The 25658-nt window shown below is 41.8% G+C and overlaps 1 protein-coding gene across 1 annotated transcript in view; it reads left to right on the top strand.

Moving 5' to 3' along the window:
• LOC141111935 (receptor-type tyrosine-protein phosphatase beta-like) overlaps window positions 1–25658 on the top strand; it is a 337059-nt gene that overhangs the window by 91965 nt on the left and 219436 nt on the right. Inside the window, exons 7-10 of the mRNA XM_073604158.1 lie at window positions 2679–2957; window positions 7468–7740; window positions 16607–16876; window positions 21655–21933. Of these exons, the coding sequence (XP_073460259.1) occupies window positions 2679–2957; window positions 7468–7740; window positions 16607–16876; window positions 21655–21933 (1101 nt within the window). The remainder of the gene's footprint in view (window positions 1–2678; window positions 2958–7467; window positions 7741–16606; window positions 16877–21654; window positions 21934–25658) is intronic.

Genomic DNA, 25658 nt, shown 5'->3' with positions numbered 1-25658 from the left:
ATGCTTTGTCAAAGTTAAACAAAGTTAAACAAAAAAAAATAGAAAATGTGCGCCATTTCAGTGAGTGGTACAGAAAAAAAGTTTTGTTTAAAGGACAAATATGACAAAAAGTTATTGTATGATGATAATGCTATTAATTTAATGATATTCTACATATGCTTTTGTTTTTAATTTCACATATCCATTATTTAGACTTTGCTCCATATACAGTATATACAATATATACAGTTACATAGTAGGTGAGGTTGAAAAAAGGCACAAGTCCATCAAGTCCAGCCTATGGACTTGATGGACAGTTTATCTGGAAAGTATTTACAGCGCTTTACTTTTTCCACATTTTGTTATGTTACAGCCTTATTCCAAAATGGATTACATTCATTATTTTCCTCAAAATTTGAAATCTTTGCAGATTTATTAAAAATAAAAAACAAATAAATTATATATACATAAGTATTCACAGCTTTTGCCATAAAACTCAAAGTTGAGCTCAGATGTATCCTATTTCCACTGATCATCCGTGAGATATCTCTACAACTTGAGTCCACCTGTGGTAAATTCAGATGATTGGACATGATTTGGAAAGGCACACACCTGTCTATATAGGGTCCTACAGTTAACAGTGCATGTCAGAACACAAACCAAGCCATGAAGTCCAAGGAATTGTCTGTAGACCTTTGAGACAGGATTGTATGGAGGCACAGATCTGGGGAAGGGTACAGAAACATTTCTACAGCATTGACGGTCCCAATGAACACAGTCCATCAGATATAAATGGAGGAAGTTTGGAACCACCAGGACTCCTAGAGCGGGCCGACCGGCCAAACTGAGCGATCAGGGAGAAAGACCTTAGTCAGGGAGGTGACCAAGAACCTGATGATCACTCTGACAGAGCTCCAGCATTTCTCTGTGGAGAGAGGAGAACCTTCCAGAAGAGCAACCGTCTCTTCAGCACTCCACCAATCAGGCCTGTATGGTAGAGTGGCCAGACGGAAGCCACTCCTCAGTTAAAAGCACATGACAGCCCACCTGGAGTTTGCCAGAGAGGACCTAAAGGACTCCCAGACCATGAGAAACAAAATTCTCTGGTCTGATGAAATAAAGATTGAACTCTTTGGCCTGAATGGCAAACGTCATGTCTAGGGGAAACCAGGCACCGCTCATCACCTGACCAGTACCATCCCTACAGTGATGCATGGTGGTGGCAGCATCATGCTGCGGGGGTGTTTTTCAGCGGCAGGAACTGGGAGACTAGTCAGGATCGAGGGAAAGATGAATGTAGCAATGTACAGAGACATCCTTGAAAAAAACCTGCTCCAGAGCGCTCTGGACCTCAGACTGGGGCAAGGGTTCATCTTCCAACAGGACAACGACCCTAAGCACACAGCCAAGATAACAAAGGAGTGGCTACATGACAACCTTGTGAATGTTCTTGTGGGGCCAGCCAGAGCCCAGACTTGAACCCGATTGAACATCTCTGGAGAGATCTGAAAATGGCTGTGCACCGACGCTCCCCATCTAACCCGATGGAGCTTGAGAGGTCCTGCAAAGAAGAATGGGAGAAACTGCCCAAAAATAGGTGTGCCAAGCTTGTAGCATCATACTCAAAAAGACTTGAGGCTGTAATTGGTGCCAAAGGAGCTTCACCAAAGTATTGAGCAAAGGCTGTGAATACTTATGTACTGTACATGGAATTTGTTTAGTTTTTTTATTTTTAATAAATTTGCAAAGATTTCATCTAAACCTCTTTCACGTTGTCATTATGGGGTATTGTTTGTAGAGTTTTGAGAAAAATAATGAGTTTAAACTATTTTGGAATAAGGCTCTAACATAACAAAATGTGGAAAAAGTGAAGCACTGAGAATACTTTTCCGGATGCACTGTTCATGCAGACCCGGCTGAAAAAAGTGACAGGGGTTGGGACAAAGGTTTTTTTTTATTATTTAAACGAAAGGTGACCATTGTGAACACCCCTACCATCGTATTCCTTCAAAGCAGATGATTATTCTTCCATCTCATTGATTTCTTTTTTTTTCTTACATTGTTATATTTTGAAGTGATTAAAGTGGAACTTCACCCAAAACGGGAAGTTCTGCTTGTTTGTATCCTCCCACCCCTTCACTGCCACATTGGGGGGGGGAGGTACCTTTCTGAGTGGAAGTTCAGCCCACCTCCTCCACACATCACAGGTCCCAGAAGACTGCGGGACCATTTGCATAGCGCAGCGTGGCTCGTGCATGGATTGTAGAAAACCGGCAGTAAAGATGCCGGCATCTGGAACCGAAGCCGATTAAAGAATCGGCTTGGGTGAGGACATCGTTGGATCCCTGGACAGGTAAGTGTCCTTATAATAAAAGTCAGCAGCTACAGTATTTGTAGCTGCTGACTTTTAATTTTTTGGGGGATACCGGAGCTCCTTTTTCATTTTAAATATAACTTTTGGGAAGCAGGTAGAAAGATCTGTGTGTCTGTCACAGCCACCATAGAACAGAGAACTGATGACTCCTAATTAACAAAGGGGCTTGCATGTGCTCCATTTTTTATGTTTAGAAGAGTGGTATAAGCATTATACTTGCACCACTCTCTGTTAATTCAGCCCATTTTATGTATTCTTTTTATAGCAGATACATTTTCATGCATCTCACTAATTTTTTTCCTAACATTGTTTTATCTCCAAACAGATCCCACCCCACCCGGCAGCATAAACTTTACTATGATAGGAACTAAGGATGTCACCTTATCTTGGGGAGATCCAGTAAATATGACCGGAGTGGTGAAGTCATATAATATCACTTATTGGAATTCTTCTTCTCCTTCAAACATTTCTGGAACTGTGATAAGCAACACAACATATGTCACCCTTCAAAACTTGATATCGGGGACTAATTACAGTGTCTCTGTGGTGACGGTCATACCCTGGGGGTATCAGAGCACATCTGTAATTGGATCAGTCTGTACAAGTAAGTTTTTGCTCCTTGAGCCTAGGTTCACACTTGTGCGATGCAGGAACCAGTGAGATTACAGCGCCGATTCCCACATCGCACCCCTCCCGCAGGCAGTTCACACTGCCCTCTGCAAACCACTGCGGGTGTCAATACATTGTTAATGACACCAGTAAATATGACCGGTTCACAGATCGCAGTGTGAACAATGAACTTGCACAGGAATCGGATCGCATAGGTGAGAACACCCATGCGATCCGATTTCAGTGCGGGGGGGGGGGGGGAGTCCTTACGCCTTTTTTGTGCAAATTCAATGTGAGTTCAGCCATACAACTGTATGGCTGAACTCGCATTGCACAGACATCGCATGCAAATGGCCCAAGTGACCCGCAGTGCGGGTACAAATCACATGCAATGTCTGTGTTCGCACAAATGTGAACATAGCCTTAAAAGCTATATTCAAAAAGTGTTACAGTATTTTGAAAAACTCTTGTGAGTGCCCAGATTCTTGACTGACCCCCCCCCCCCCCATTTGCTCAAGAGGCAAAAGTTACCAAGCAAAGATATATCTGACCTTGCTGCCGAACACTGGTTCATCCCGCTGACTTTCAACTCATTACAGAAGAGAGTAGTGCCATGGAGGTCAGCAGGAGGAACCAGCTGAACTATGCTTAAATACTAGAAAATCGTCCTTATTGCTGGGAAACAACACTTTCCGGAGGGTTGGTCTCCTGGGTCCCCCACAACTCATACTGGTTCATACTGCTAACCTCCACATCTTTACTGGAGATCAGCAGGACAAGCCAGTAAGAGCTGTGGAGAACCCAGAAGTTTGACACAACCAGAAGTGTTGGTTTCCCAGTGGACTTTAGAAGATCTTACAGCATCAGAGTGGTGTTCAATGGTGCTGGCAGTGGGAAAGATAAGTATTTAGAGTCATCACTTATAAGGCTACTTTCACACTGAGGCGGGCGGTTGCTGGCGGTAAAGCGGCGCTATATTTAGCGCCGCTTTACTGTCGTTCTAGCGGCACTAGCGGGGCGGTTTTAACCCCCGCTAGCGGCCGAAAAAGGGTTAAAACTGCAGCGGCGCTTTGCAGGCAGCTTTGCCGGCAGCTTTGCAGCGCTGCACCATTGTTTCCTTCCTGCTGCATTCGCCAATCCTAATTGGGCCACTTCTGCAGCACCCAAACTTCCCCCATTCACATCCGCAACCAAATGCAGTCGGCTGCATGAAAGGCATTTTGTTTATGTCCTCCCGAGTACCCCTACCCAACGAACCCCCCCAAAAAAGATGTTGTGTCTGCAGCAAGCGCGGATATAGGCGTGACACCCGCTATTATTGTCCCTCCTGTCCTGACAATCCTGGTCTTTGCATTGGTGAATGTTTTGAATGCTACCATACACTAGTTGAGTATTAGCGTAGGGTACAGCATTGCGTAGACTGGGCGCACTTTCACAGGGTCTCCCAAGATGCCATCGCATTTTGAGAGACCCAAACCTGGAACCGGTTACAGTTATAAAAGTTACAGGTGATATATGCCGAAGCGTGGGGGCAGCAGGGGCGGAGGAGCGATTTGCTCCTACCTTTTGCGGGAGGATGCCCCCCTGCTTCGGCATATATAAATGGTGCATGTGTGCCCATCATTAGAAGTGGGTGGATGAAGGGAGGTATTCTAATGGTGGGCATACCCACCGATCAATCTCTTTTTTTCATGCAGTCCACAGGCTGCATGAAAAAAAAAGATTACAATATATGCCCAACAAGGACCAGCAACGTACTGGTATGTTGCTGGACTTTGAGTGGTTATACCAGAATGATGCCTGCAGGTTTAGGTATCATCTTGGTATCATTCTTTGGTCGGCTTTCATGTAAAAGCAATCCTAGTGGCTAATTAGCCTCTAGACTGCTTTTACAAGCAGTGGGAGGGAATGCCCTCCCCACCGTCTTCCATGTTTTTCTCTGGTTCTCCTGTCCCAACAGGGAACCTGAGAATGCCAGCCAGCTGACCATAGAGCTGATCAGAGACCAGAGTGGCTCCAAACATCTCTATGGCCTAAGAAACCAGAAGCTACAAGCATTTCATGACTTAGATTTCGCCGGATGTAAACAGCGCCATTGGGAAATTGGGAAAGCATTTTATCACACCGATCTTGGTGTGGTCAGATGCTTTGAGGGCAGAGGAGAGATCTAGGTTCTAATAGACCCCAATTTTTTTTAAAAAAGAGTACCTGTCACTACCTATTGCTATCATAGGGGATATTTACATTCCCTGAGATAACAATAAAAATGATAAAAAAAAGAAAAAAATAAATGAAAGGAACAGCTTAAAAATAAGGAAAAAAAGCAAAAAAAAATAAAGAAAAAAAAAAAAAAAAAAAGCACCCCTGTCCCCCCCTGCTCTCCCACAAAGGCGAACGCAAGCGTCGGTCTGGCGTCAAATGTAAACAGCAATTGCACCATGCATGTGAGGTATCACCGCAAAGGTAAGATCGAGGGCAGTAATACAGTAGTATTACAGTAGTATTGCAGTAGACCTCCTCTGTAAATCGAAAGTGGTAACCTGTAAAGGCTTTTAAAGGCTTTTAAAAATGTATTTAGTTTTTTTGTTTAGTGTTTTTTCCCCAAAAAATGCGTTTGAAAAATCACTGCGCAAATACTGTGTGAAAAGAAAAAATGAAACACCCACCATTTTAATCTGTAGGGCATTTGCTTTAAAAAATATATAATATTTGGGGGTTCAAAGTAATTTTCTTGCAAAAAAAAATAATTTTTTCATGTAAACAAAAAGTGTCAGAAAGGGCTTTGTCTTCAAGTGGTTAGAAGAGTGGGTGATGTGTGACATAAGCTTCTAAATGTTGTGCATAAAATGCCAGGACAGTTCAAAACCCCCCCAAATGACCCCATTTTGGAAAGTAGACACCCCAAGCTATTTGCTGAGAGGCATGTCGAGTCCATGGAATATTTTATATTGTGACACAAGTTGCGGGAAAAAGACACATTTTTTTTTTTTTTGCACAAAGTTGTCACTAAGTGATATATTGCTCAAACATGCCATGGGAACATGTGAAATTACACCCCAAAATGCATTCTGTTGCTTCTCCTGAGTACGGGGATACCACATGTGTGAGACTTTTTGGGAGCCTAGCCGCGTACGGGAACCCGAAAACCAAGCACCGTCTTCAGGCTTTCTAAGGGTGTAAATTTTTGATTTCACTCTTCACTGCCTATCACAGTTTCGGAGGCCATGGAATGCCCAGGTGGCACCCCACCCAAATGACCCCATTTTGGAAAGTAGACACCCCAAGCTATTTCCTGAGAGGTATAGTGAGTATTTTGCAGACCTCACTTTTTGTCACAAAGTTTTGAAAATTGAAAAAAGAAAAAAAAAATTTTTTTTCTTGTCTTTCTTTATTTTCAAAAACAAATGAGAGCTTCAAAATACTCACCATGCCTCTCAGCAAATAGCTTGGTGTGTCTACTTTCCAAAATGGGGTCATTTGGGGGGGGGGGTGCCACCTGGGCATTCCATGGCCTCCGAAACTGTGATAGGCAGTGAAGAGTGAAATCAAAAATTTACTCCCTTAGAAATCCTGAAGGCGGTGATTAGTTTTCGGGGCCCCGTACGCAGCTAGGCTCCCAAAAAGTCCCACACATGTGGTATCCCCGTACTCAGGAGAAGCAGCTGAATTTCTTTTGGGGTGCAATTCCACATATGCCCATGGCCTGTGTGAGCAATATATCATTTAGTGACAACTGTTTGTAAATTTGTTTTGTTTTTTTGTTTTTTTTGTCATTATTCAATCACTTGGGACAAAAAAAATGAATATTCAATGGGCTCAACATGCCTCTCAGCAATTTCCTTGGGGTGTCTACTTTTCAAAATGGGGTCATTTGGGGGGGTTTGGTACTGCCCTGCCATTTTAGCACCTCAAGAAATGACATAGGCAGTCATAAATTAAAGGCTGTGTAAATTCCAGAAAATGTACCCTAGTTTGTAGACGCTATAACTTTTGCACAAACCAATAAATATACACTTATTGACATTTTTTTTACCAAAGACATGTGGCCGAATACATTTTGGCCTAAATGTATGACTAAAATTGAGTTTATTGGACTTTTTTTATAACAAAAAGTAGAAAATTTGTATGTCATTTTTTTCAAAATTTTCAGTCTTTTTCCGTTTATAGCGCAAAAAATAAAAACGGCAGAGGTGATCAAATACCATCAAAAGAAAGCTCTATTTGTGGGAAGAAAAGGACGCAAATTTTGTTTGGGTACAGCATTGCATGACCGCGCAATTAGCAGTTAAAGCGACGCAGTGCCAAATTGTAAAAAAGTGCTCTGGTCAGGAAGGGGGTAAATCCTTCCGGGGCTGAAGTGGTTAAAGATAATGAAGATGATAACTCTTTTTTCTTTAGCAGTGTTTTTCTACTGCCGATTAAATAACATTGTAACTTCAACATCACACTCTGAATGTAACAATTCTTACTCTGGTTATTAATATTACTCTTTCCCTTATCCACAGAACCGATGTCTGTGAAATTACCGCAGATTGTTGCTAAAACTACCAATTCTATATCCCTGACCTGGACACAACCAAACGAGTATCAGAGCTCATACACCTACAGGGTGCAGACCAATGTAACCTCATCATCTACACTGATAAATAATACAATCGTGAACAGTGCATCGGCTACAATAGGATATCTGACAGCGGGAGAGACCTATACATTCACTGTATATACAATATCTGCCTGTAACATACAATCAGACCCCGTGCCTATAACTGACTGCACCCGTAAGTACTGCCGAACAGGAAAAGCAACTTATAAATGTCTTTGCCAACAAATGCTCCAGTCTTTGTCTATCAAATTTCCCGCAAGAAGTTTCCGTTATTCACAACATCCAATCTGATACTCCCCATCATTACCACATTCTGGAGGTGTAAAAGTGAAAAGCTGATTTGTTGCCACCAGAAAAAAGAACAGTCTTTGTTTCAGATGCATTGACTAAATTCACACAAGCTTCTCAATGTGTTTGTAAAGGATTTTTTTTTTAAATAATACTTGATTTGATTGTAGCCGTATTAGTGCAATTGTGACAGAGAAAATTGAGTACTGTCCGTGATACTTTTTTTATTTGCACTAACATACAATTTTTCAGGACAAGCTTTCAGGGTATGTCCCCTTCTTCAAGGTCCAAGCAGTACTGATTCACAAATTTTTAAGCAGAATGTTAAAGAAGAAGGAAAAAAAAAAGAGAAAACCAAACACATACAAATCAATGGTAATAAAGATAGCAGCAGAGTTAGTGAGATAAGACAGAGGGAGAGCTAGGGGGGAATGCAAGGGGGGGATACTAATCACAGAGCGGTCGTAAAACTTTAGCATAATGTGTAAGGAAACCAATATCTAAATTCAGGCCATTATTTTTCGTGTCAAAAAGAAGTATCATTCTTAGTTCAAACGTTTTCCTTTCCTGGATAGTTCTGAAATTCCCTTTAAGAACTAAGACATTGAGGTCTTCTATGGTGTGATCCGATTGTGAGAAATGATGCCCCACAGGTGTGCATAAACTGTCTTCTTTATGTTCTTTGATGGTATGTCTGTGCAAATTCATCCTCGCTTGCAACTTCTGTCCTGTTTCACCAACATAAGATCCTTTGCTGCACCTTTTGCATTGGATGAGGTACACCACATTACTGGAGGTACAGCAGTAAGATCCCATGAACTAAGAATGATACTTCTTTTTGACACGAAAAATAATGGCCTGAATTTAGATATTGGTTTCCTTACACATTATGCTAAAGTTTTACGACCGCTCTGTGATTAGTATCCCCCCCCCTGCATTCCCCCCTAGCTCTCCCTCTGTCTTATCTCACTAACTCTGCTGCTATCTTTATTACCATTGATTTGTATGTGTTTGGTTTTCTCTTTTTTTTTTTTTTTTTTCCTTCTTCTTTAACATTCTGCTTAAAAATTTGTTATCCAGTACTGCTTGGACCTTGAAGAAGGGGACATTCCCCGAAAGCTTGTCCTGAAAAATTGTATGTTAGTGCAAATAAAAAAAGTATCACGGACAGTACTCAATTTTCTCTGTTTTTAAAATAACAAACATGTCTATATACTTCCCCGATCCTCCTGTTCTAGGGTCCTCCGCTGGCCTGTAACATAGAATTAGACCCCTCGTTTATAACTGATAGACATGTGCACAACGAAAACATTTGTTTTGTTTTGTTTAGATTCATTAATCTAGTTATTTCTTTTGTTAAATTCAGTTGATTCGTTGAATTCATATTCAGGATTCGTATTCAGAATTCTTGTTATGTCTTCTTTTGAATTTGCCAATTTTTTACGATTCAAAACGATCGAATTGATACATTTTTTCTAACACACACAATCTTTGATTTCAGAAAAATGTTTACAGTTTGAATTTGAATGGAATTAAATGTAAAATTTGATTTGAATTTCAATTTGAATTTTGGAAATTTGGACAAATTTATTTTTATTCGGCGCAGTCTGTAAACTTCGTTAATACTGTAGCTCGAAACGAACTGCACATGTCTAATAACTGACTGTACCCATAAGTACCGCCAAAACGAAAATGTAACTTTTTAAATTATTGCCAAGGGGGCAGGGGCGAGCTGCGGCTTGCTATTGCACTTGTCGAGGTGGAGGGGCCAGGAGCACCAGTGGGGGACCCAAGAAGAAGAGGAGGATCGGGGCTGCTCTGTGCTAAAACACTGCACAGAGTAGGTTAGTATGATATGTTTATTACTTTTTTTGTAAGAAATCTGAACCTTTAATGTCATTTTAATGCATGAACTCTGTCTGTAGTCTGAGAACTAACATTTCCTATGAAGAAACTACATATTCCACAATCCCTGGGTCTCTCAGTCTAGTGTCACTCAATTACCAGAGAGATCACCATGCAGTCTTTCACCACATTAGCACTCCCACATTTGTTATACAACACAGAGGAAATGGTGAGGCATGCATTGTGACCTGAAACAAGCACCGTGGTAGTTCATTGAAAACTACAAGCCAACAGCTGCAAAGGCTGCCGGACCTTGTAGTTTTCCATTCACAGGACACTGTGAATGAGTGACACGGCTGGGTGGGTGGAGCCCCGCTTGGCCAAGTTTTTTTTAAATTAAGACAGCTAGCAGGGAAGAGAAGATCCCCGCTAGCTGTCAGATTGGGGATTGGGAGGGTGCGGGGCTGGTCCGTTCGTAGCATGTTACATCATGAAAATGGGTGTAACATGTTACGAAAGGTGAACTTATCCTTTAAAGTTGAAGTTTAGTCAAATACTAACTAAGCCTAAACCTGTTCCCATCCCCATTCCAAGCCCTATATCAACTACCATGTAAAGGAAATCTGCTTATAGTTATAGCCAAGGTGAGCTGCGATCATACATGGTAAGACAGAAGGGTGGTCAGGAGGTCGGGAAGCTGGCAGAGCAAGGTCCAGTAGCAAGCCAAAGTCAGAACCAGGAGATCAGGCAGAGAATAGTCAGAGGCAAGACATTTTTAACATTTAAGTCTTAACTGTATACCATGTCTGAGTATCATTATTATACAGTGCGCCTTTCTAGAAAAGTAAATTATTGTCTTCTGGTCTGCACATCTGTTACTGCTTATTGCTCCAATTCAAGAAAAAAAGGGTAAAATGAAAACACAACCAGATAACATTTCCATAGTCTGAAAGATAACTATGAATATCCCTTGATTTCCCCATCCCTCCACTACTCTCCATGCAGGAGGGGGAGGAAGGGGGAGGACCAAGACCATAGACTATTCCAGGAGAAGAATGAAAGTAAGAAGAAAAGAGTATCAGAGAGGGAAGGAAGGTCACTCCCTAAAATGAACTCGGTCAGTCCCTGAGATCTCACAAGGGGTCAGACAAGTATTTGATCCGGTGTTCCCAGATCTTATCAAATAGGGCTCGTTTGCCCTGTAAAATCGCCTAAAGGCGTTCATTTATCATGATCCATGACAACTTGTTTTTTATCAAGTCCAAAGGGATCGTGGGCGTCCTCCATGATCTGGCAATTACTATTCTGGCTGCCGTGAAGATAAAGGTTATAAGTTTCCCTGCCTGTTTAGATGTGCCTTCTACCGGGCGTCCCAGAAGAGCTTGCTGTGGTGATTTAGTTAAGTTCCCCTGTGTAAGTGAGAAGATGAAATTATAGAGGCGAATCCAAAAACATTTCACCTTGGGGTAGGACCACCATATATGGATCACCATGTCTTCCATACCGCACCCTCGAAAACAGGAGGGAGAGGCCCCTGGGACGAACGAAGCTATTCTCGTCGGTACCATGTACCACAAAACCTTGTAATTTGCTTCGATCAATTAAGTATTTATAAATGATTTTGACGCACACTGTGACATTTTGGACCATTCATCTAGAGCGAATGTCTCCCCTATGTCTTGTTCCCACTTCTTCATATAAAACAATTTTTCTGGAGTAGAGGTCAATATACTATAGATTTTGGAGATAAAGCCAGTGTGTTTGTCAAGGGATCTGCATAAATACTCCATTGAGGTGAACGTGGTTATATCAGCCGTCCATTGTAAGGTTTGCAGAAAATGCACTATTTGCACATAATGAAAAATCTGAGTTTGTGGAAGAAGGTATTTCTCTTGAAGGGTTTGTTGTGGTAGAATCCCCCTGTGATTACAGAGGTCAGCAAAACTCGTTATTTTCAATTCAATTTCGAATACTTAGAATATATTGGAAAAAATTGAATTTGGCTGAAAAAGAATAAACAAAACTAAACTAATTTTGTTACGAATGCAACCAAACTAAATTAGTAACCTAACGAATCGATCCGAAATGAAACAAATTTTTTCGTTCTGCACATGTCTATTCTCTACTGTCTTCTTTTAGGTGATCCTTAAAAATGTATCTTTTTCTAGAAATCCTATCCCGACTCCACCTTCAAACTGAACTTTTACTTTCTCCATCAGCTCATTCCTTATACGTAATGCCTTTGGTATCACTAGCCCTACTGTATTGAATTGTATTACTGTACTCTCTCCCTTATTTTGCACAAATTGTTGACCCTATATAAATCCTGTATATTTATAATAAATGATGATAGGATCTTTTCTTCTGCTTGAAAAAGTTCAGTAATTTTGAATGCTATAGCGAAAGAAAAGAATCCACACATACTTCTCAAAGCTGCTAAGAAGTAACGGTGCAAGAGACAACAGGAATTTTTTTTTTTTTTTTTGCATGGGAATGCAAAACGGGTATTTAAACCCCTTTAAATCAGGTCAAATGCAGGTCAGAAAAAGATCAACTGCAGGTCAGATGCACCGGTCAATGAATTGTGAATGATCAGAGGAGTATCACACTGATTTCAAGCTTATGCCATAAACTAAAGTCCTTAAACACAAGTTCAAACTCCACCAAGTTCATTTGGAAGGTGCAGTAAATAAACCGTACAATTGTGTGTAAAAATATTGTGGTGTGTATAAAATCATTACCTTTAACCACTTCCAGACCGCCGCACGCCGATATACGTCCTAAGTTTAAAGAGGGATATCGTTGTTATGGCAGCAGCAAGCTGCCATAACCCCGGTATCCTCTTATTCAGTGAGCGGTCCGGTTTAAGATAAAAGTGGTCCCTGTGGCGGATTTGTCGCAATGGAAATGTAAAGACCTTGCGCTACTATGATAAATACGTGGATGAAATAAATTGGTGAAAACTTATATTAACGTGATCAAATCCTAAAGTGCCTATAGTGCATATAAGTGCGATCACAAAATAAACAGTAACTGCCTGCAGCAGAACCTATAGTGTATCACAATCCACTCACAATAATGATTATAAAAGTGATTCCGCGCTACAGTGTAAAAGAAATAATATCAAAATAATCATTCAATTAATAGATCAATAAAGTGTCAAAGCTTACTAAATGGTTACATTAGTGTACACAGTGTTAAAGATAAAAATTCATATATTCAAACAAAGCCAGGGCAGGTGATTTAGAGTATGTTCAGTCTCTTGACCACATTATCAAAAAGATAAAAAGATAAAAAGTTTTTGTCCACAAAAACTTGTGTATTCTAACCTTACTACACTATTGGGGCTTTTTCTCTCTCTCCCACCCTTGTTTGCTGCCATCCCTCTCCCCCCCCCCATTTTGCGGAGGATACGAGGTATAAGAAGACATTGGATGTGCAGTATTATCTGGGAGATTTGGTGGATGAAGGAGAGGACCCCCTGGTGATTGAAATAAATATAGCGGATGACATTTATATTTATGGTTAATATGCTGACACTTTGGTTAATTGCAATTTCACTTATGCTGGCACGGAAGACCTCCTAGTGGTGGAAGTTGGAATAACGTCAGACAACGGACTTTAGATCACCAATATATGAAGTTTTGAACAGTGTATGAAGGTGAGGGCTCTGTGACCATTACTTATGGGCCTTTTTCAACCCCTTTTTAACCCCACTTGTGCATCTTATCATACATTTAAATCCCTTCTTTATAATACTGTTTGTGGACAAAAACTTTTTATGTTTTTGATAATGTGGTCAAGCGACTGAACATACTCTAAATCACCTGCCCTGGCTTTGTTTGAATATATGAATTTTTATCTTTAACACTGTGTACACGAATTTAACCATTTAGTAAGCTTTGACACTTTATTGATCTATTAATTGAATGATTATTTTGTTTGATATTATTTCTTTTACACTGTAGCGCGGATTCGTCGCAATATCACTTTTATCTGAGGTGGGAGAGGGCCCCCCCCTTCCCGCCGTACTTCGGTGCCCTCCTCCGGAGGAGATCGGACGTTCATCCACGCTGGGTATAGAGATGAGTGAGGGGAAGATGGCCCCCATCCGTCTCCATACTATTGCTGGGTGGAAGCGACGTCAAAACGTCACTTCTGCCCATAGCTCTTAAAGGGCCTTTTTTTTTTTTTTTTAATGACAACTTTTTTTTATTGCATTTTAGTGTAAATATGAGATCTGAGGTCTTTTTGACCCCAGATCTCATATTTAAGAGGTCCTGTCATGCTTTTTTTTCTATTACAAGGGATGTTTACATTCCTTGTAATAGGAATAAAAGTGACACAATTTGTTTTTTAAAAAAACAGTTTAAAAATAAAAGGTAAAATAGATAAGAAAAAAAAACGCGCCTCGTCCCGCCGAGCTCGAGTGCAGAAGCAAACACATACGTGAGTAGCGCCTGCATATGAAAACGGTGTTCAAACCACACGTGAGGTATCGCCGCAATCGGTAAAGTGAGAGCAATAATTTTAGCCTCAGACCTCCTCTGTAACATAAAAAAAGGCAACCTGTAGAATTTTTTAAACGTCGCCTATGGAGATTTTTACCATTCCATGAGCGGGGGCAATTTTAAAGCGTGACATGTTGGGTATCAATTTACTGGGTATAACATTATCTTTCACAATATAAAAAAAATTGGGCTAACTTTACTGTTGTCTTATTTTTTAATTTAAAAAAGTGTATTTTTTCCAAAAAAAGTGCGCATGTAAGACCGCTGCGCACATACAGTGTGACAGAAAGTATTGCAATGACCGCCATTTTATTCTCTAGAGTGTTAAAAAAAAATGATAATGTTTGGGGGTTCTAAATAATTTTCTAGCAAAAAAAACAGTTAACATGTAAACAACAAATCTCAAAAAGAGGCTCGGTCCTTAAGTGGTTTAAATACCTTAAGACCCCTTTCACACTGCCAGCATTTTTCAGGTGCTACAGCGCTAAAAATAGCGTCTGTATAGCGCCTGAAAAAAGCGACTCCATACACTCCAGTGTGAAAGCCCGAGGGCTTTCACACCAGAGCGGTGCACTGGCAGGGCATCACAAAAAGTCCTGCCAGCAGCTTCTTTGGAGCGGTGAAGGAGCGGTGAACTCACTCAATACTTTGTAGAGCCACTTTTTGCAGCTATCACAGCTCCAAGTCACTTTGAATAAGTCTCTATGAGCTATGAGCTTGCCACATCTTACCACTGGTATTTTTGCCCATTCCTCCTTCCAAAACTGCTCCTTCAAGTTGGATGGTTTGCGCTTGTGAACAGCAATCTTTAAGTCTGACCACAGACTTTCTATTGGATTGAGGTCTGGGCTTTGACTAGGCCATTCCAACACATATACATGTTTCCCCTTAAACCACTCAAGTGTTGCTTTAGCAGTGGGTTTGGGGTCATTGTCCTGCTGGAAGGTGAACCTCCATCCTAGCCTCAAATCACACAAAGAGTGGTACAGGTTTTGCTCAAGAATATCCCTGTATTTAGCACCATCCATCATTCCCTCAACTCTGACTAGTTTCCCAGTCCTGACTGCTGAAAAACATCACCACAGCATGATGCTGCTACCACCATGTTTCACAGTGGGGGTGGTGTTCTTTGGGTGATGTGTTGGGTTTGCGCCAGACATAGGGTTTTCTTTGATGGCCAAAAAGTTAAATTTTAGTCTCATCAGACCAGAGCACCTTCCTCCATACATTTTGGGAGTCTCCCACATGCCTTTTCGCAAACTCAAAACGTGCCATTTTGTTTTTTGCTGAAAGTAATGGCTTTCTTCTGGCCACTCTGCCATAAAGCCCAACTCTATGGAGCGTACGGCTTATTGTCGTCCGATGTACAGATACTCCAGTCTCTGCTGTGGAACTCTGCAGCTCCTCCAGGGTTACCTTAAGTCTCTGTGCTGCCTCTCTGATTAATGCCCTCCTTGCCCGGTCCGTGAGTTTTGGTGTGCGGCCGTCTCTTGGCAGGTTTTCTGTTGTGCCATGTTCTTTCCATTTGGTTATGATAGATTTGATGGTGCTCCTAGGAATCATCAAAGATTTGGATATTTTTTTATAACCTAAACCTGACTTGTACTTCTCAGCAACATTGTCCCTTCCTTGTTTGGAGAGTTCCTTGGTCTTCATGTCAGTGTTTGGTTAGTGTTGCAGCCTCTGGGGCCTTTCAAAAAGGTGTGTATATGTAATGACAGATCATGTGACACTTAGATTGCACACAGGTGGACATCATTTCACTAATTATGTGACTTCTGAAGGTAATTGATTGCACCAGAGCTTTTTATGGGCTTCATAACAAAGGGGGTGAATACATACGCACATGCCAATTATCATTTTTTTATTTCTGAAAAATAGTTTTATGTATATATTTTTCTAATTTTACTTCACCAACTTAGACTATTGTGTTCTGATCCATCACATATAATTCAGATTAAAAAAACATTGAACTAAAGGCTGCAATGTAACAAAATAGGTAAAAAGCCAAGGGGGGTGAATACTTTTGTAAGGCACTGTAAATGCCACCACATTCATTTATGTGCCCCAACAAGGTTTATGCCATAAAGTGCTAGTATGCACCGCAAAACTTATGGCAAAGCGTAATTGAACAAGCTAAAGTTAGAGGCTGATTGGCTACCATGCACATCTACACCAGATTTTGTACTCTCCGGTTTTAATAAATCCCCCCTTACAGTCTAGATCACCCACATTCAGAGATTCAAGGTCTTTCCTCCCTATTCTTCCAACACAGATGATGCTGCTATGGGCAGGATCCCCCCCAGCCCTCCATCTTTGCTGTAGAACCCCTGCACCCTTTATAATAAGATCTGTATGTGTACCTTTTTTACTAATAAAAATTATTTTTCCTCTTAGTTCCCGGACAAGCTGTCGGTGCCGCAGCGAGCAGTAACACATCGGTGAATTCTCTGTTTGTGAGCTGGACCGCACCACAAGGAAAAGTGTCTAATTATACCGTCACTATAACAGAATATGTCAATAACACAATGCAGACTGGCACAATACAACCTAACATGATGCAAGTAAATTTTACTGGATTATTACCAGGAAGAGTCTACAATGTAACAATAGTGACAGTCAGCAGTTCCTGCAGCCAGGCAGCCCCTTCACTGTCACAGGCCACATGTAAGTATGATTAAGGTCATGTGTCTTCAATGAATATAGTATAGTGATCCTCTGCGCTATTATATAGTGAATGTGATAACAATAAATCCTAACTGGATACCCAGAATTGCTGCAAAACCTAGTGATTTCACAAATACATGTGCATAAGTAAGTGAATAAAATGATTTTGCGCTATTCCATGCTATGTGATTAAAAACAATGTGATATACCGTATTTATCGGCGTATAACACGCACCGGCGTATAACACGCACCCCAATTTAGGAGGGAATTTTAAAGAAAAAAAAACTTTTAGGAGGGAAGTTGAAGGGAAAAAAACTTACATTTAAATGCCCATCATTGCAGCCTTCTCAGTGCAGCCTTGCCCCAGTGCAGCCATGTCAGTGCAGCCTTGTCAGTGCAGCCTTCCCCAGTGCAGCCTTGTCAGTGCAGCCATGTCAGTTCAGCCTTGTCAGTGCAGCCATGTCAGTGCAGCCATGTCAGTGCAGCCATGTCAGTGCAGCCTTGTCAGTGCAGCCTTCCCCAGTGCAGCCTTCCCCAGTGCAGCTTTGTCAGTGCAGCCTTGCCCCAGTGCAGCCTTGCCCCAGTGCAGCCTTCCCCAGTGCAGCCTTGCCCCAGTGCAGCCTTCGATCCCCTGTCCCTGCTTCCTGGGCTTCAAAATCGCCGACCGCAATTTGAAAATGGCGCCGCCGACGCCGAAATACACAGAGCCGGTCCTCGGCTCTTTCCGGCGGCTCTCGTTCACTTTCGGCTCCACTCGTAGTCCTGAGCGGAGCTATCCGAGTAGGTTCGGATAGCTCCGCTCGGGACTACGAGTGGAGCCGAAAGTAAACGAGAGCCGCCGGAAAGAGCCGAGGACCGGCTCTGTGTATTTCGGCGCCGGCGGCGCCATTTTCAAATCGCGGTCGGCGATTTTTAAGTTTTGACAGCTCGGGATCGGCGTATAACACGATGTGACGTAACGTGATGTGTCGTAATTTGAATGACAATTGCATGGTCATGCTACACTGTACCCAAAAATTTTGGTGGCACTGACAGGTGGCACTGATGGGCAGCACTGATGTTGAGGTACTGACAGGTTTTACTGCTGGGCACTGAGATGGGCACTGACTGGCACTGTGGTGGGCACTGCTTAGCACTGATATGGGCACTGATTGGCACTTTGATGGGCACTGTAAGCTGTGTTTTTATGGGGCACTGACTGACAGCTTATGGGCGCATTTTAAAAGGTGTTGTGGCACTTCTGAGAGGGCTGTGCTGATAATCAATGTGCTGATTATCAGCACAGACCCCCCTCTGACAGGGAGAGCCACCGATCGGCTCTCCCTGTCACTGCGAACCGAGACATGCCATATACCGGCACTTCCTGGTTCACGCGATGATCAGCTGTGATGGATCACAGCTGATTATGTGGTAAGAAGCCTCTGACAGAGGCTTCCTATCATGATCGGAGATGCGGGGTGTCAGATTGACACGCTGCACTCGCGAGCGCCTTGCTGCGTGCCCCCACGGGTGCGCGCCCGCATGTTATCCTGCTGGATGTCATATGACGCCTAGTCAGGATAACGGAACCACTTTCCGGCCGTCATTTTGCATACGGTGGGCGGGAAGTGGTTAAATAAATTGGTTTGGTTATGTTAATGCACTATTGGAGGCTTGTCTGTTTACCTTACCTCCACACATGGTCCTGGACCTTCTGAGAGAGGATCTGCGGAGGAGTTTTCCGGCATGAAGGAATAGCTTATCCCTAATAATACACAAGGCTTACATTCTGTGGATATAAGGTGAGAGTTCTGTGAGCACTGAGGTGTTGGTGGCGGCACATAGACTCTCTGAAGTTTTATTAAGAAGGTTATTGATTCTATTCATTGAAGGACTGCACATTGATCACAGTGTTTATATTTGGATCATAATATTATTGAATTGGGAATTGATTATTTTTATTGATTTATAACCATCACTGGACTTTTTTATTGTAAGATTTCAGTTCACATTTATATCACATTGTTTATTTAATCACATAGAATGGAATAGCGCAAAATCATTTGTCCATGTTAAACAAAAAAAATAGCAAATGTGCGCCATTTCACTGAATGGTACAGAAAAAAGTTTTGTTTAAAGGACAAATATGACAAAAAGGTATTGTATGATTATAATGCTATTAATTTAATAATGATATTCTACATATGCTTTTGTTTTTAATTCCACATATCCATTATTTAGACTTTTCTCCATATACAGTTACATAGTTACATAGTAGGTGAGGTTGAAAAAAGACACAAGTCCATCAAGTCCAACCTATGGACTTGATGGACAGTTTATCTGGAAAGTATTCACAGCACTTTACTTTTTCCACATTTTGTTATGTTACAGCCTTATTCCAAAATGGATTACATTCATTATTTTCCTCAAAATTCTACAAACAATCTCTCATAATGACAACGTGAAAGAAGTTTGAAATCTTTGAAGATTTATTAAAAATAAAAAACAAATAAATTATATGTACATACGTATTCACAGGCTTTGCCATGACACTCAAAATTGAGCTCAGGTGTATCATATTTCCACTGATCATCCTTGAGATGTTTCTACAACTTGATTGGAGTCCACCTGTGGTAAATTCAGTTGATTGGACATAGTTTGGAAAGGCACAAACCTGTCTATATAAGGTCCCACAGTTAACAGTGCATGTCAGAGCACAAACCAAGCCATGAAGTCCAAGGACTTATCTGTAGGCCTCCGAGACAGGATTGTATGGAGGGACAGATCTGGGGAAGGGTACAGAAACATTTCTACAGCATTGAAGGTCCCAATGAGCACAGTAGCCTCCATCAGATGTGAATGGAAGAAGTTTGGAACCACCAGGACTCTTCCTAGAGCGGGCTGACCGGCCAAACTGAGCGATCGGGGAGAAAGACCTTAGTCAGGAAGGTGACCAAGAAACCAAAGATCACTCTGACAGAGCTCCAGCATTTCTCTGTGGAGAGAGGAGAACCTTCCAGAAGAGCAACCATCTCTGCAGCACTCCACCAATCAGGCCTGTCTGGTAGAGTGGCCAGACGGAAGCCACTCCTCAGTAAAAGGCACATGACAGCCCACCTGGAGTTTGCCAAAAGGCACCTGAAGGACTCTCAGACCATGAGAAACAAAATTCTCTGGTCTTATGAAATAAAGATTGAACTCTTTGGCCTGAATGGCGAGTGTCACGTCTAGAGGAAACCAGGCACTGCTCATCACCTGGCCAGTACCATCCCTACAGTGAAGCATGGTGATGGCAACATCATGTTGTGGGAATGTTTTTCAGCAGCAGGAACTGGGAGACTAGTCGGGATTGAGGGAAAGATGAATGCAGCAATGTACAGAGACATCCTTGATGAAAACCTGCTCCAGAGCGCTCTGGACCTCAGACTGGGGCAAAGGTTCATCTTCCAAAATGACAACGACCCTAAGCACACAGCCAAGATAACAAAGGTGTGGCTACATGACAACCCTGTGAAAGTCCTTTGGGGCCCAGCCAGAGCCCAGACTTGAACCCGATTGAACATCTCTGGAGAGATCTGAAAATGGCTGTGCATCGATGCTCCCCATGCAACCTGATGGAGCTTGAGAGGTCCTGCAAAGAAGAATGGGAGAAACTGCCCAAAATAGGTGTGCCAAGCTTGTAGCATCATACTCAAAAAGACTTGAGGCTGTAATTGGTGCCAAAGGAGCTTCACCAAAGTATTGAGCAAAGGCTGTGAATACTTATGTACTCTATATTAAATTTGTTTCATTTTTTATTATTAATAAATTTGCAAAGATTTCATCTAAACCTCTTTCACGTTGTCATTATGGGGTATTGTTTTTAGAATTTTAAGGAAAATAATGAATTTAAACAATTTTGGAATAAGGCTCTAACATAACAAAATGTGGAAAAAGTGAAGCACTGTGAATACTTTCCGGAAGCACTGTTCATGCAGACCCGGCTGAAAAAAGTGACAGGAGTTGGGACAAAGGTTTTTTTTTTTTAACTTTTTATTATTAGAACGAAAAGGTGGCCATTGTGAACACCCCTACCATCGTATTCCTTCAAAGCAGATGATTTTTCTTCCATCTCATTGGTTTCTTTTTTTTTCTTACATTGTTATATTTTGAAGTGATTAAAGCGGAACTTCACCCAAAAGGGGAAGTTCTGCTTGTTTGTATCCTCCCACCCCTTCACTGCCACATTTGGCACTTTTTTTTGGGGGGGGGGGGGGAGCAAGTACCTTTCTGAGTGGAAGTTCAGCCCACCTCCTCCACACATCACAGGTCCCAGAATACTGCGGGACCATTTGCAAAGCGCAGCGTGGCTCGTGCATGGATTGTAAGAAACTGGCAGTAAAGATGCCGGCGTATGGAACGAAAGCTGAATGAAGAATCGGCTTGGGTGAGGACATCGTTGGATCCCTGGACAGGTAAGTGTCCTTATAATAAAAGTCAGCAGCTACAGTATTTGTAGCTGCTGACTTTTAATTTTTTGGGGGAGACTGGAGCTCCTTTTTAATATTAAATATAACTTTTGGGGAGCAGGTAGAGAGATCTGTGTGTCTGTCACAGCCACCATAGAACAGAGAACTGATGACTCCTAATTAACAAAGGGGCTTGCATGTGCTCCATTTTTTATGTTTAGAAGTGGTGTAAGCATTATGCTTGCACCACTCTTTGTTAATTCAGCCCATTATATGTATTCTTTTTATAGCAGATACATTTTCTTCCATCTCACTCATTTTTTTCCTAACATTGTTTTATCTCCAAACAGATCCCACCCCACCGGGCAGCATAAACTTTACTATGATAGGAACTAAGGATGTCACCTTATCTTGGGGAGATCCAGTAAATATGACCGGAGTGGTGAAGTCATATAATATCACTTATTGGAATTCTTCTTCTCCTTCAATCATTTCTGGAACTCTGATAAGCAACACAACATATGTCACCCTTCAAAACTTGATATCGGGGACTAATTACAGTGTCTCTGTGGTGACGGTCATACCCTGGGGGTATCAGAGCACATCTGTAATTGGATCAGTCTGTACAAGTAAGTTTTTGCTCCTTGAGCCTAGGTTCACACTTGTGTGATGTGGGAACCAGAGCGATTACATCGCCGGTTCCCACATCGCACCCCTCCCGCATGCAATTCACACTGCCCTCTGCAAACCGCTGCAGGTGTCAATACATTGTTAATGACACCCCCAGATCGGTTCACAGATCGCAGTATGAACTGTGAACTTGCACAGGAATCGGATCACATAGGTGAGAACACCCATGCGATCCGATTTCAGTGCGGGGGGGAGTCCTTGCACCGTTTTTTGTGCAAATTCAATGCGAGTTCAGCCATACAACTGTATGGCTGAACTCACATTGCACAGACATTGCATGCAAATGGCCCCAGTGACCCGCAGTGCAGGTACAAATCACATGCAATGTCTGTGTTTGCACAAATGTGAACATAGCCTTAAAAGCTATATTCAAAAAGTGTTACAGTATTTTGAAAAAGTCTTGTGAGTGCCCAGATTCTTGACTGACCCCCTCCCCCCCATTTGCTCAAGAGGCAAAAGTTACCAAGCAAAGATATATCTGACCTTGCTGCCGAACACTGGTTCATCCCGCTGACTTTCAACTCATTACAGAAGAGAGTAGTGCCATGGAGGTCAGCAGGAGGAACCAGCTGAACTATGCTTAAATATTAGGAAATCATCCTTTTAGCTGGGAAACAACACTTTCCGGAGGGTTTGTCTCCTGGGTCCCCCACAACTCATACTGGTTCATACTGCTAACCTCCACATCTTTACCGAAGGTCAGCAGGAGAAGCCAGTAAGAGCTGTGGAGAACCCAGAAGTTTGACACAACCAGAAGTGTTGGTTTCCCAGTGGACTTTAGAAGATGATCTTACAGCATCAGAGTGGTGTTCAATGGTGCGGGCAGTGGGAAAGATAAGTATTTAGAGTCATCACTTATAAGGCTACTTTCACACTGAGGCGGGCGGTCGCTGGCGGTAAAGCAGCGCTATATTTAGTGCCGCTTTACTGTCGTTCTAGCGGCGCTATTCGGCCGCTAGCGGGGTGGTTTTAATCCCTGCTAGCGGCCGAAAAAGGGTTAAAACCGCCCGCAAAGCGCCGATACAGTGGTACTTTTCTGCCGGCTTTGCAGTGCTGCACAATTGTTTTCAATGGGAAGGGGCGCTTTAGGAGCAGTAAATACACCGCTCCTATAGCGCTGCAAAAATGCGGCTTGCAGGACTTTTTTGACAATCCTACAAGCGCACCGCTCCACAAAGCAAAGGGAGAAAGAAGATTCGCAGTCCAAGGACCTCGACTATGGAACGCTCTTCCGACCCACATCCGCATGGAAGAAAACCATCAGGCCTTCAGGAAAAAACTAAAGACCTTCCTTTTCTAAGAAGCTGGCAACAGAGAACGCATTCTAGCGCCTTGAGGCGATTCAGTTCGCATTTGCAGCGCTCTACAAATCCTTCATTCATTCATTCATTCATTCATTCATTCAGTGTGAAAGCCCTCGGGGGCTTTGCAGGCGCAAGCAGCTCTTTCAGGGCGCTATTTATTAGCACTTTAGCGCCTGCAAAGCGCCTCAGTTCGAAAGCAGCCTAAGTGTTCATTTTTTTTTTTTCGATAACTCTTGTACAGTGACAGGGTCCCTTGGTGAATAATGACCTATGTACATTGGTAAGGCTCCAAGGTTTCTTTATCCTCTCTCTCTGCTCTAGAAGGGGAAGGAGACCTTGCATGTCTTATTATAAGACAGATGACTTTTAGAGCTAGTTTATATTGTTGCTTTTTAGGTCTCATACACACGGGTGCCTGCGGCTGTACAATGTACAATTTGGGTGTATTTCTCCAACCAGAAACTACAGATGCTGCCTACAACCTGCCCATAGTTATTAATGGCTGCACATGGATATACGCCAGTACTTGCGTAAACACACATTGCATTTTTTGTTCCTAGCTATGTCTATGTGCAAGCAGAGCACTAGTAGGGTAATGGGGAAAGGACCATATAAAAACTTTAGCTACCTAGGCTTAAGCTGTAAGACTGCATTCACACCTGAACCGATAAATTAAAATATATGTGGCACTACCCCACTAAATAGACAATAACCAATAATCCAAAGGAAAGTGATAAATAAATAAAGGAAAAATAATCAACAGTACTAGCACAATGATGAACTGTAAACACTGACAGTGCTAACGTGCAACAAGGCAATGAAGTGAATCTAAAAGTCCAATATGCATGGAAATGAATACCATATGAACATACCCTGTTTCCCCGAAAATAAGACCTAGTGTGATTGTCGGTGATGGCTGCAATATAAGCCCTACCCCTTTAAGGAGCCCTAGTTAAAGTCCTTGTAGGTCTTATTTTCAGGGTAGGGCTTATTTTCGGGGAAACAGGGTAGGACTTATTTGGGGGGTAGGGCTTATATTGCAGCCATCACCGACAACCACGCTAGGTCTTATTTTCGGGGAAACAGGGTAGCAAGGAAAATAATAGAAATGCGTGAACTAAGAAATAATGAAGTATCCAAAATAGTAGATAAGGTATAAAAAAGTCAAAAATACAATCCAAAAACGCATAAGATGCGACTAATTATTGACATCCAAAATCTTCTAAAGAAAGAAGTGCAAGTGCAATATAAAGCATAAATATCAGTGTGAAACAATAACATAGTAATGAGAAATATACACTAACAATGCTAGCGTGCAACAAAGCAGTGAGGTAAAGCAGGTCCTAAAGTGCAATGTGCAAAAAAGTGAAGACCATATCAAGCGATGTAGCTAAACTCTGTGAACTACTAAATAGTGAAACCAAAAAATATAACAAATGAAAATAAAAAATGCAATCCCAAATCGCATAAGGTGCGACTAAATAAGGGCATCCAAAAACTACTGCAAATGAAAGTGCAAGTGCAATGATAAGCATAGAAAGCAGTGTGCAGCAAAAGCTACATAAACTGAAAAAAGGAGTCCAAAATAGAAACAGTTCAAGATCGCATGTAGTGCAATTCCCGGTGTCAGCCCAGTGCAATCTTCTACAGATGGTGCAAAAGTGCAAGTGCCAGATAACTAATAGGTAGGTCCAATCTTGTTCCAGGGGTGCAGCAATAGTTTCCCCAGCCTCTCACCTGAAGTTGCGGCCCCCAATGGGCTGAATCGAGCATATACCGACAGGCGGTGGGATGATAACTTGGGGATTAGGACCTGCTTTACCTCACTGCTTTGTTGCACGCTAGCATTGTTAGTGTATATTTCTCATTACTGTGTTATTGTTGCACACTGATATTTATGCTTTATATTACACTTGCACTTCTTTCTTTAGAAGATTTTGGATGTCGATAATTAGTCACATCTTATGCGTTTTTGGATTGTACTTTTGCCTTTTTTGTACCTTATCTACTATTTTGGATACTTCATCATTTATTAGTTCACACATTTCTATTATTTTCCTTGCTATGTTCATATGGTATTCATTTCTATGCACATTGCACTTTTAGATTCACTTCATTGCCTTGTTGCACGTTAGCACTGTCAGTGTTTACAGTTCATCATTGTGCTAGTACTGTTGATTATTTTTCCTTTACTTATTTATCACTTTCCTTTGGATTATTGGTAATTGTTTATTTAGTGGGGTAGCGCCACATATATTTTTATTTATCATCTTTTGAGTTATGTGGGTACACTTTTTGATGTAGACGGCTTCCCCTTGTTATATTGGTGAGTTTGGTTTCTTGCGCATTAGTTATATTTT

The sequence above is a fragment of the Aquarana catesbeiana genome, linkage group LG11 (assembly GCF_042186555.1).
Source record: "Aquarana catesbeiana isolate 2022-GZ linkage group LG11, ASM4218655v1, whole genome shotgun sequence".
NCBI classification, from domain to species: Eukaryota; Metazoa; Chordata; class Amphibia; order Anura; family Ranidae; genus Aquarana; species Aquarana catesbeiana.
Note: the sequence above shows the minus strand (reverse complement) of the source record. Positions and strands in the feature narration are given on the sequence as shown.